This window comes from Manis javanica, chromosome X, assembly GCF_040802235.1.
Source record: "Manis javanica isolate MJ-LG chromosome X, MJ_LKY, whole genome shotgun sequence".
NCBI lineage: Eukaryota > Metazoa > Chordata > Mammalia > Pholidota > Manidae > Manis > Manis javanica.
In genome coordinates this window covers 71,611,835-71,624,969 of record NC_133174.1, presented here as the reverse complement: position 1 = coordinate 71,624,969, position 13,135 = coordinate 71,611,835, and the positions used below count along the sequence as shown (strand labels likewise).

Here is a 13,135-nt window from a genome sequence, read left to right as displayed (position 1 = left end):
GATTAAACAATTCCCAGACAAGCAAAAGTTGAGGGAATTTCTCTCCCAAAAACCACCTCTACAGGATATTTTAAAGGGACTGCTCTTGATGGGAGCACTCCTCAGGCTAAACAGATGTCACCAGAGAAAATAAAATCACAGCAAAGAAAGCAAACCAACCAAATACTAACTAATGGCAAAAAATTAAATAAACTACCCACAAAAGCAGTTAAAGGAAACACAAAAGAGCACAGAATAAAACACCCAACATATGAAGAAGGGAGGAGGAGGAATAAGAAGGGAGAGAAATAAAGAATCATCAGACCATGTTTGTAATAGCTCAACAAGCGAGTTAAGTTAGACAGTAAGATAGTAAAGAAACTAACACTGAACCTTTGGTAACCACAAACTTAAAGCCTGCAATGGCAATAAGTACATACCTTTCAATAATGACCCTAAATGTAAATGGAGTGAATGCACCAATCAAAGGACACAGTAATAGAAGGGATAAAAAAGCAAGACCCATCTATATGTTGCTTACAAGAGACTCACCTCAAACCCGAAGACATGCACACAATAAAAGTGAAGGGATGGAAAAATATCTTTCATGCAAACAACAGGGAGAAAAAACTAGGTGTTGCAGTACTAGTATCAGACAAAATAGACTTCAAAACAAAGAAAGTAACAAGAGATAAAGAAGGACATTACATAATAGTAAAGGGATCAGTCCAACAAGAGGATATAACCATTATAAATACACATGCAACCAACACAGGAGCACCAGCATATGTGAAACAAATACTAACAGAACTAAAGGAGGAAATAGAATGCAACACATTCATTTTAGGAGACTTCAACACACCACTCACTCCAAAGGATAGATCTACCAGACAGAAAATAAGTAAGGACACACAGGCACTGAGCAACACACTAGAACAGATGGACCTAATAGACATCTATAGAACACTATATCCAAAAGAAACAGGATACACATTCTTCTCAAGTGCACATGGAACATTCTCCGGAATAGACTACACACTGGACCACAATAAGAGCCTCAGTAAATTCAAAAAGATTGATTGAAATTCTACCAACCAACTTTTCAGATCACAGAGGCATAACAGTAGAACTAAATTGTACAAAGAAAGCAAAAATGCCCACAAAAACATGAAGGCTTAACAATATGCTCCTAAATAATAAATCGATGAATTCCCAAATTAAAATAGAGATCCAGCAATATATGGAAACAAATGACAAAAACAACACAAAGCCCTACGTTCTGTGGGATGCAGTGAAGACAGTCAAGAGAAATGTATATAGCAATCCAGGCATACTTAAAGAAGGAAGAACAATCCCAATTGAATAGTCTAATGTCACAATTATTGAAATTGGAAAAACAAGAAAAAATGATGCCTAAAGTCAGCAGAAGGAGGGACATAATAAAGATCAGAGAAGAAATAAATAAAATGGAGAAGAATAAAACAATAGAAAAAATCAATGAAACCAAGAGCTGGTTCTTTGAGAAAATAAACAAAATAGATAAGCCTCTAGCCAAACTTATTAAGAGAAAAAGAGAATCAACACACATCAACAGAATCAGGAACAAGAAAGGAAAAATCATGATGGACCCCACAGAAATACAAAGAATTATTAGAGAATACTGAAAACCTATATGCTAATAAGCTGGAAAACCTAGAAGAAATGGGCAACTTCTTAGAAAAATACAACCTTCCAAGAGTGACCAAGGAAGAAACACAAAATCTAAACAGACCAATTGCCAGCAATGAAATTGAAGCAGTAATCATAAAACTACCCAAGAACAAAACCCCCAGGCCAGATTGATTTACCTCGGAATTTTATTAGACATATAGAGAACACATACCACCCATTCTCCTTAAAGTTTTCCAAAAAATAGAAGAGGAGGGAGTACTCCCAAACTCATTCTATGTAGCCAACATCACCCTAATACCAACACCAGGCAAAGACCCCACCAAAAAAGAAAAGTACAGACCAATATCCCTGATGAATGTAGTTGTAAAAATACTCAACAAAATATTAGCGAACCAAATTCAAAAATACATCAAAAGGATCATACACCATGACCAAGTGGGATTCATTCCAGGGATGCAAGGATGGTACAACATTCGAAAATCCATCAACATCATCCACCACATCAACAAACAGAAGGACAAAAACCACATGATTATCTCCATAGATGCTGAAAAATCATTCGACAAAATTCAACATCCATTCATGATAAAAACTCTCAACAAAATGGGTACAGAGGGCAAATAGCTTAACATATAAAGGCCATATTTGATAAACCCACAGCAAACATCATTCTGAATAGCAAGAAGCTGAAAGCTTTCCCTCTGAGATCAGGAAGAAGACAGGTGCCCACTCTCCCTGCTGTTATTCAACATAGTACTGGAGGTCCTAGCCATGGCAATTAGACAAAACAAAGAAATACAAGGAATCCAGATTGGTAAATAAGAAATTAAACTGTCACTATTTGCAGATGACATGATATTGTACATAAAAAACCCTAAAGACTCCACTCCAAAACTACTAGAACTAATATAGGAATTCGGCAAATTTTCAGGATACAAAATTAACGCACAGAAATCTGTGGCTTTCCTATACACTAACAATGAACCAATAGAAAGAGAAATCAGGAAAACAGTTCCATTCACAATTGCATCAAATGAATAAAATACCTAGGAATAAACCTAACCAAGGAAGTGAAAGACCTATACCCTGAAACTATAAGACACTCTTAAGAGAAATTAAAGAGTACACTAAGAAAAGGAAACTCATCCCATGCTCTTGGCTAGGAAGAATTAATATCGTCAAAATGGCCATCCTGCCCAAAGCAATATACAGATTCGATGCAATTCCTATCAAATTACCAACAGCATTCTTCAACGAACTGGAACAAATAGTTCAAAAATTCATATGGAAACACCAAAGACCCCGAATAGCCAAAGCCATCCTGAGAAGGATGAATAAAGTGGGGGGGGGGGGGTGATATTGCTCCCCATCTTCAAGCTCTACTACAAAGCCACAGTAATCAAGGCAATTTGGTACTGGCACAAGCACAGAGCCACAGACCAGTGGAACAGAATAGACACTCCAGACATTAACCCAAACATATATGGTCAATTAATATATGATAAAGGAGCCATGGACATACAATGGGGAAATGGCAGTCTCTTCAACAGATGGTGCTGGCAAAACTGGACAGCTACATGTAAGAGAATGAAACTGGATCACTGTCTAACCCCATACACAAAAGTAAATTTGAAATGGATCAAAGACCTGAATGTAAATCATGAAACCATGAAATTGTTAGAAAAACATAGGCAAAAATCTCTTAGACATAAACATGAGCGATTTCTTCATGAACATATCTCCCCGGGCAAGGGAATCAAAAGCAAAAATGAACAAGTGGGACTACATCAAGCTGAAAATTTTCTGTACAGCAAAGGAAACCACCAAGAAAACAAAAAGGCCTCCTGTAGTATGGGAGAATATATTCTTGAATGAAAGATTCGATAAAGGGTTGACGTCCAAAATATATAAAGAGCTCACACACCTCAACAAACAAAAAGCAAATAATCCAATTAAAAAATGGACAGAGGAGCTGATCAGACACTTCTCCAATGAAGAAATTCATATGGCCACCAAGCTCATGAAAAGATGCTCAACATCGCTAATCATCAGAGGAATGCAAATTAAAACCACAGTGTGATACCACCTCACACCAGTAAGGATTGCCACCATCCAAAAGACAAACAACAACAAATGTTGGTGAGGTTGTGGAGAAACGGGAACCCTCCTTCTCTGCTGGTGGAAATGTAAACTAGTTCATCCACTGTGGAAAGCAGTATGGAGGTTCCTCAAAAATCTCAAAATAGAAATACCGTTTGACCCAGGAATTCCACTTCTAGGAATTTACCCTAAGAGTGTAGCAGCCCAGTTTGAAAGAGACAGATGCACCCCTATGTTTATCGCAGCACTATTTACAATAGCCAAGAAATGGAAGCAACCTATGTGTCCATCAGTAGATGAATGGATAAAGGAGATGTGCTACATATACACAATGGAATATTATTCAGCCATAAGAAGAAAACAAATCCTACCATTTGTAACAACATGGATGGAGCTAGAGGGTAATATGCTCAGTGAAATAATCCAGGCAGAGAAAGACAAGTCCCAAATGATTTCACTCTTATGTGGAGTATAACAACAAAGAAAAAACTGAAGGAACAAAACAGCAGCAGAATCACAGAACACAATAATGGACTAACAGCTACCAAAGGGAAAGGTACTGGGGAGAATGGGTGAGAAGGGAGGGATAAGGGGGGGACAGAAAGGGGGCTTTGCGAATAGCATGAATAATGTTGCGGGGTTGGGGAGGGCTGTGCAACACAGAGAAGACAAGTAGTGATTCTACAACATCTTACTGCACTGATGGACAGTGACTGTAATGGGGTTATGGGGGGGGACTTGGTGATGGGTGAGTCTAGTAAACATAATTTTCCTCATGTAACTATAGATTATTTATACCAAAAAAGATCTCTTGGACATAAACATGAGTGACTTCTTCATGATCATATCTCCCTGAGGAAGTGAAACAAAAGTTAAAAAGAATAATTGGGACTATATCAAGCTGAAAAGCTCTGTACAGCAAAGGACACCATCAACAGAACAAAAAGCATCCTACAGTATGGGAGAATATATTCATAAATGACAGATCCAATAAAGGTTTGACATCCAAAATATATAAAGACCTCACCCACCTCAACAAACAAAGCAAATAATCCAATTAAAAAATGGGCACAGGATCTGGTCAGACACTTCTACAATGAAGAAATTCAGATGGCAAACAGACACATGAAAAGATGCTCCACATCGCTAATCATCAGAGAAATGCAAATTTAAACCATATCAGATATCACCTCACACCAGTAAGGATGGCCACCATCCAAAAGACAAACAACAACAAATGCTGGCAAGGTTGTGGAGAATAAGGAACCCTCCTATACTTCTGGTGGGAATGTAATCTAGTTCAACAATTGTGGAAAGCAGTTTGGAGGTTCCCCACAAACCTAAAAATAGAAATACCATTTGACCCATGAATCCTACTTCTAGGAATATACCCTAAGAATGCAGCAGCCTATTTTGAAAAAGACCTATGCACCTCTATGCTTATTGCAGCACTGTGTACAATAACCAAGAAATGGAAGCAGTGTAAATGTCCATCAGTACATGAATTGATAAAGAAGGTGTGGTACATATACACGGTGGAATATTATTCAGCCATAAGAATAAAACAAATCCTACCATTTGCAACAACATGGATGGAGCTAGAGGGTATTATACTCAGTGAAATAAGCCAGGAGGAGAAAGAAAAGTATGAAATGATTTCACTCATCTGTGGAGTAGAAGAACAAAGAAAAAAACTGAGGGAATAAAACAGCAGCAGACTCACAGAACCCAAGAATGGATGAAGGGTTACCAATGGTAAAGGGAGTGGGGAGAATGGGTGGGAAGGGAGGGGTAAGGGGGAAAGGGGTATTCCATTTAGAGACATAATGTAGCAGGGGGGACGGGTAAAACAATATAACACAGAGAAGACAAGTAGTGATTCTATGGCATCTTACTGTGCTGATGGACAGTGACTCTAATGTGGTATGTGGGGGGACTTGATGATGGGGGAGTCTAGTAAACATAATGTTCCTCATAATGATACCAATATAAAAAAATAATTTCTCAGTATACTGCTTCAATGTAAAAATAAACTATGAAGCTGTTTTCTTGAAAGCTCAAGCAAATGTGACCAAGGAAAATTTAGTGAAACTTACTGATTCATAGCTGATTCCATTTTTTATATATTATGGAAGGAAAGTAGATTGAAACGGATTGAAAGAGGAAACGAAAAAGGAAAAGTAGGAACAGAGAACAGTAGAGTTTTGAGATTTTATGTAATATATAGCTTTTATTTTATAGAAAAAGTTTCATAGCTAATTAGAATTTAATTCTTTTCATTTTTCTTAATTAATTAGGAGTAATGATGGGAGGTGTATAAAGAGTAGAATAAATCCTATCTGTATCTCTCTCCTACGTTAAGGTTATTTGGGTGAATAATGATTTCAATTATTTTATATTTAGTCTTGCAAATATGAATTCTGCTTTTATACCTTTTGCACTTACTGGCTGAGGTGGGAATAGTAGTTACAACCAGTATTAATTTATTATACTTGTAAAAGGAAGAAACATTTATATATATATTTCAACAGTTTAATCTATTTCCTTAAAATGGTACCAGTATTTCTTTAAGTATACAAGAATAAATATTAGATAATTTACACTTTTATAATTATAACCAAATTCAATGTTTTGTAATGAGTAATAAACTTAAGGGATTTAACCTCATGACATTCTAACAAGGTTGGTTAGGTGTGCCCATTCACAGCAAGTATTTCAAAACTTTACTTTTCATTTTTTCATCTTTCCTTCTATTCCTTTTCTTTTTATTCTTTCATTCACTTTCTTTCCTTTTCTTTTTCTTCCTTTATTGCTTTCTAAGCTTCTGTCTTTCCTCCCATCTTCCCTCTTGCCCTCCTTCTCTTCCTACCTCCTTCTTTCTATTTTGAGTACTGTAAAAAGTAACAGAATGATTGGTATTTGCCATTGATGCCATGGGCTGTAGTGATTTAGGAATTTCTCATCTAGGCATAGTCTTCCCCAGCATTCTAAGTTTTCCTAGAGTACTCTTAGGAGAGGGTCGGTACCTTTCTTCTTACCTGCCCACTTTAAAAATCCTCCAGATAGAAAGAATGGAACTGATGTTTAACAGGTTACTCTGGGATGTCAGTGTAATATAGAAAGGTTCCTTGGTTTGACTGCTTTGAGCCTGATTGGCCACATACTGAGATTATGATTGTATAGAGGAAGATCAGTAGAATGAGAATTGGATACCCCAGATTATCTATCTACATACTTACTAATGTTTATATTGTCTTTGTCTTAAATATTTTTCTGGAACACTCATACCATAGTACATGTAAGAAACTAACCATATGATATGATTTGCCTGGCTTTGAAAGTAATGGTTATTTGTAATATCCCACTAAAAATGATAAATTGAATACACCATTGATTTTAAATGTCTGTGGTTACTATAATGTGTTTCTGAGGGACATAATTCAGGGGTAATTTCTGTAAAGAGAGAGTAGAGAAAAATACAGTATCAGAAATTTAAATCCCATAGTACTTGAGCTAGATATTTAAGAGAAAAACTTATATGTAAGAAAATTTACTTGTACTTATAGTAAATACTCATCAAATTATTGTGTTCTGGACATGCTTTTAAAATTCAAAGTCTTATAGAAGAGTCACTTAAGGTTACAAAGATATACTGCCTCTTCATCCCTCACCTCCCCCCAAAAGTCCCTTTATATAACTGATTTCTGTATTTTCTTTTCAAATTTGTTTATTGGAAAAACCACTGATCAGCATATGTCTTATTTAATCTTGTGGTTAACTCTTACTGTAAAAATTTTTATCAATTGCTGAACAAATTCTAGTGTTACAAGTCAGTTTTGTCAGAAATAATATAGCAGAGGACCTCTATGAGTGGTATTAATCTCTGAAACATAGCAGATGATAAGAAAATTCTCTTCCCTTCCCCCTCCTCTCTTGGAAGGCCAAGGAAGCCAGTGTTCTCTACAAGGTATGCTGTGAGCTATTCAGCTGAACTGACTTCAAAGACTAGCTTTCATTGCATTTAATTTTTGAAGTGGAATATGCAGAGTTTAAAAGTCTCAAAACGTAGAGAAAGAACATAGTAATACATTGAAAAGATTTTTTGTTACACCAAAAATCATATGCATTCAGCTATTCAAGGATAAGTGATTTTTAAATTAAAATATTGAGCATTGTTATAAAATCGGTCTCAAAGGGCCCTAAAATTAAGTATTAGTGTTGGTAATTTATTTTAAAAGAGCAATGTAGGTTTTGTAGCATTTTTTCATTTATTTAATTAACTTATGATTTACTTACAGTAAAACTCATCCTTCGGATGCTTGTGGTGATATAACTGTTCTGTATTTTAACTGCATCATTGTCAGTATAGTGGTTGTGATATTGTAATAGAGTTTTGTAAGATGTTACCATGGGGAAACCAGGTAAAGGATAAAAGGTATCTCTTGTAGTATTTTATATAAATGCATGTGAGTCTACAATTGTCTTAAAATATAGTTTAATTTTTAAAAACATTACTTTTTCTTGTATAGTTCTTTAGGCTTTGACAAATGCATACAGTCCTAAAACCACCACCAACATCAAGATATAAAAAAGTTCCATCAACTCCTCCACCCCAAATTTCCCCATTATAAGTCAATCCTCCCTTTACACTTAGATAACCACTAATCTGTTTCTGGCCCTACAGTTTTGTCTTTTTCATAGTATAATGTAAACAGAGGCATAGACTATAGATCCTTTGAGTTGGGCTTCATTTACTTCATTATAGTGCATTTGTGATTCATCGATATTGTTGTGTGTATCAATAGTTTTTTTCTTTATTGCTGAGTAGTGTTCCATTTCATGATGGTACATGGTTTGTTTATCCAATTCCCAATTAAAGTGCATTTGTGTTGTTTCCTCTTTTTTGGCAGTGATAAATAAAGCCAATATAAATATTCATGTACAGGTATTAGGTGAACATAAAATTTTATTTCACTTGAGTAAATACCAAAGGAGTGGGATTTCTTGGTCATATGGTAAGTGTTTAATTTAACTTAATCAGAAACCTCCAAACTGTTTTCCAAAATGGTTGTACCATTTTGCATACATACCACCAATGTTCAAAAGCTCTGGTTGCTCTGCATCCTCACTGTTACTTGATATTGACAGTATTTTTTATTTTAGCTCTACTAATATGCATGTAGTAGTATCTCCTTGTGCATTTCCTAATAACTAATGACATTGAGCATCTTTTCATGTATTTATTTCTTTAAAGAAGTGTCTGTCTAGATCTTTTGCCCATTTAAAACTTGGATTGTTTATTTTCTTCTTATTGTATTTTGAGTTTAAAAAATATATTCTGAATACAAGACCTTTATCAGATATGTAATTGGCAAATATTTCTTCCAGTCTGTAGCTTCACTTTCTGAATAGTATCTATTGATGAACAGTTTTTGATTTTGATAAAGTCCATTTAGGAACTTTTACTTTTTATGTTGTTCCTAAGAAATTTTGCCTAACCAAAATCACAAAGATTTTCACCTTTATTTCTTTTGGAAATTTTACTGTTTTAGATTTTACATTGAGTTATATGATTCATTTTTAATTAATGATTGTTTATGATATGAGGATAGATTTTTGTATATCAATATCCTGTTGTTCTGGCACCGTTTGTTTTAAAGACTGATGGTTCTCCATGGAATTGCTTTTATACCTTTATGAGAAATCAGTTGACAATATATAGCCAATTCTGTTATAATGCAACACATGTAATCACCACACAATGCATAATTGCATAATAAAAAGCACAGGAATTAAGGGAAAAATGGAGCTAGGGGTTTAATACCAAATAGATAACCAGTGACACATTGAAGAAAGATAGGGAGGCTGATAAAAATAATAGCATTGTTTTACATGTTCTAAATGATTAAGAATATATGAATACTACAATAAATATGGCAACTTAACCTTTAAAAAATCCTGAAATTTGCTCGTAGAATTGGTGTCAGAAAGTTTGCAGTTTGTAAGTTATTGTGAAACAGTGGAAGATAGATTATCTGGAATTGGTAGGAAAGTTGTAACACCACAGGTGGACAGGAGTGACTCATAACACATGATAAGCTGACATAGCTGGTAGATGTTTGAGGTATGTGCATGTATTTCCGTTTGGCTTCATTTAGTGAGGTTCAGTTTTCTAGTATTGCACCTAATGTTTTTTTGCAGACAAAAGTGCACATAAGCCAACTGAAATTCAAAGTTCATGCTGTGCTTAAATTGTTTCCTGATATATCAATCACGTTAGAGAAAATTTGCATTTTCTGATTATATTTGCCTATTCTGGGACACTGTCCTGTTGCATTGATATATAAAAATATGTGTGTGTGTGTGTGTGTGTGTGTGTGTGTGTATGTATCCTTTCTGCAACACCACACTGTCTTGATTACTGTAATCAGGTAATTCATAGTAAGATTTAAAATCAGGTAGTATAAGTCCTTGGATTTTTTACTTCTTCAAAATTATTTTGGCTCTTCTATTTCCGTTTTAGTAATTTTAAATTTAGCTCATCGATTTTTACAAAAGATATGTGGCTGGGACTTTTATTCAAGTTTTTTAAGTCACATTGAATCTATAGATCAGTTTTGGGAGAATTGACATCTTTAACAACACTGTATCTCTCCATTTACTTAGATTTACTTTGATTCCTGTCATTGGTGTTTCTGGTTTTCAGCATGCAAGTCTTACTTATACTTTGTATATTTATACCTATGGATTTCATGTTAGGTTTTTTGATGGTATTATAAATTATACTTTTTATAGTTCAGTTTCCAATTTTTCAATGCTTGTACATAGAAATAACGTTGATGTTCATATACCTTTGATACATTTAGCTCTTTGAAGGCCTTAAACAAAAATGAAAGCTCAACAAAGCCAAAGTAAAATTTGCTTTTTAAAATATTTTTAAAAGCATAAGTTACGGTCTCTCATTTGACTAGTCTTTTAAAACTTAGATCACTATGACAGCTTTGATTTAATTGTCCTCTCAAAATTGTTGAATGGTATTCTAGTACAGACATAACAACATATATTTTGAGGATGAGATTTAACTGAACAATCTTTAAATGATCTTAAAGATTATCATTATAAATACAGGCTACTTTCTATTATTGGTCTCATAGGTGGTTTCTTAGGGATAATCATAAGCCATCCTTGAACAGTTTTAAGGTTTAATGCATAATTTTGTTCCCTTTGGTAATCTCCATTTTCTAAAGATCTTCAGAAACATATTTGTGTAACATTGTTATTATAGATTTTGGACTTAGCAAGGAATCAGTAGATCAAGAAAAGAAGGCCTATTCATTTTGTGGTACAGTGGAATATATGGCTCCTGAAGTAGTAAATAGGAGAGGTCACTCCCAGAGTGCTGATTGGTGGTCATATGGTGTACTTATGGTAAGTAGTGGGATTTTTAAATAAATTATGCCAATATAAAATTAATATTATTTAGAATTTTAATTTTCATTTGGGGATGCATCAGGTGAGATGGGTTCTGATAATTTATATTATCATTAAAAACTTGTTATTGGCTATCTCTTATACAATAAGAATTAGGGTTTTGTTCTTGTTTCTTATAAAGTTGCTAGATGAAAATGTAAATGACAGCATTCTTTTAGAAACTATTCAAATTTAAAACTTAAGAGAAATGCCTATGAGATTTTAGATTTCAGAATTCTGTGTTTAGCAGTTATATGACATTATAATTAGGTATATAGAATTTAGCACCTTACCATATACTGTCTTATTGTCAAATTGTTTCAAGCATGTCCCTAGAAAGATTGTAAACCTCTTCAGGAAAGCAATCAGGTATTATAACTTTTCATCCCCCATGGTACCTAGTATAGTAGGCATATGGACTAATTTGGTATAAGAATAACCGAATTTGCAGTTTTAAGTAGAATGATGATTGAACGGCTGTTGAATCAGATACAATTCCTTTTGAAGCCTGATAATCCATTTTGTTTATTTATCCCTGCATGACACACTACATGACACAACAATATATTAAGTGCCTATTATAAGGCTGGCATTTGAGGAGGGTGGTGGGGTGGGAACAGACTAGTAGGATATTTGGCATTTCCATGACCTAAGAAGGCATACAATCTAGTTGGAGTAACAATTGGAATAGCTAAAGAAACTGTATAGAATCACCTTAGGAATTCAGGCAAGAACTCATATAATGTTGAAGTAGGAAAAGTAGAGGGGGTGGAACTTAAATTAAGCCCTGAAGGATGGATAAAATTTGAATAGCTGCATGTCAAGAAGGATAGTATTGTGATCATATTAGCAAAGACCTGGAGAACCAGTTTGACTAGAGTTGTAGTGGAGAATGAGGGTGAAAGTGAGGAAATGGGGCTGTAATCTTGATTAAGTATTTGCATGCAATTCTCTGTATAATAGGAGACTTTTGTTTAAGAATAAATTATTAAACAGAGTCGTAATTCAACAAAAAATGTACTTTAGAAAGATCAGCCTTGGCAACATTATTTAAATGGATTGCAAATGGAAGAAACTAGAAGTAGGGAGACCAGCAAGGTCTCCTTAGAAGACAAATTCTAAGATTATGGCATAAAAAAGAGGAAATCTTAGACATTTCAAAGGAAGAAGTGGCAGACCTTAGTAGCATATTAAATGTCACAGATGAATTAGAGGGGAAGGGCAAAAAATAAAGATACCTCTAAAGTTTAAGAATTTTAGGGGATTGAAGGAGTGGTAGGTAAATAAAAAGAGATAACTGGCAAGGACAGCTGGTTTCGGATGTGGGGAAAGAATTTATTTTTAACATGTTGTATAGGTGTAACTCCAGGGAGGAAAGCGTGTTCCCAGCCTGGGGCAAATAAATCTGTGAAGCCAAAATCAGTCAAGGGGAAAAAAACTTTTATTTGGAGGCCTGGCTCCATTTGTCTCTTTCTCTGGCCACCACTCTGGTCCATTTCTCTCCCATCACAGCACAAGCTCACCTCTCCACCCACCCCTTGTAAACACTTATTAATATGAAGATGGACTAAGACCAGGCAAGAGATTCTGGAAATACTGCAGTTTTATCCACAATAGGTTACTGTAGGTTATTTTTTAACCCCATGTTGGTAATAAATTAGGGCAGTGGAGAGAGTATCAGAATCATCTGGGGGCCTTTTAAAAAAAATTCAATGAGCCAACATATAGTTTGAGGAGGAGGTGTGATTCTAATTTACAACCTGCTTTTTCTTTTTGTCCTTGTCATTCCCACCTCCACTCCTCCAGTCCCCAGCTAATAACCATTACTTTAGGCTTGGGGTTAGGGGACTGGAGTTGAAGAGAGAGGATCCTCATACCCTGTGCTTCCCTTCTTTCCCCTTGTGTCAGTCCCTAC

At 35.0% G+C, this 13,135-nt stretch overlaps 1 protein-coding gene across 10 annotated transcripts in view; it reads left to right on the top strand.

The window, feature by feature from the left end:
• The window catches only part of RPS6KA6 (ribosomal protein S6 kinase A6), a 166,714-nt gene that overhangs the window by 109,134 nt on the left and 44,445 nt on the right, over positions 1-13,135 (top strand). For all 10 annotated transcript variants that reach the window (XM_017668067.3, XM_037004820.2, XM_037004819.2 and 7 more), the window contains one exon: positions 11,036-11,178. In XM_017668067.3, coding sequence (XP_017523556.1) covers positions 11,036-11,178 — 143 coding nt within the window. The remainder of the gene's footprint in view (positions 1-11,035; positions 11,179-13,135) is intronic.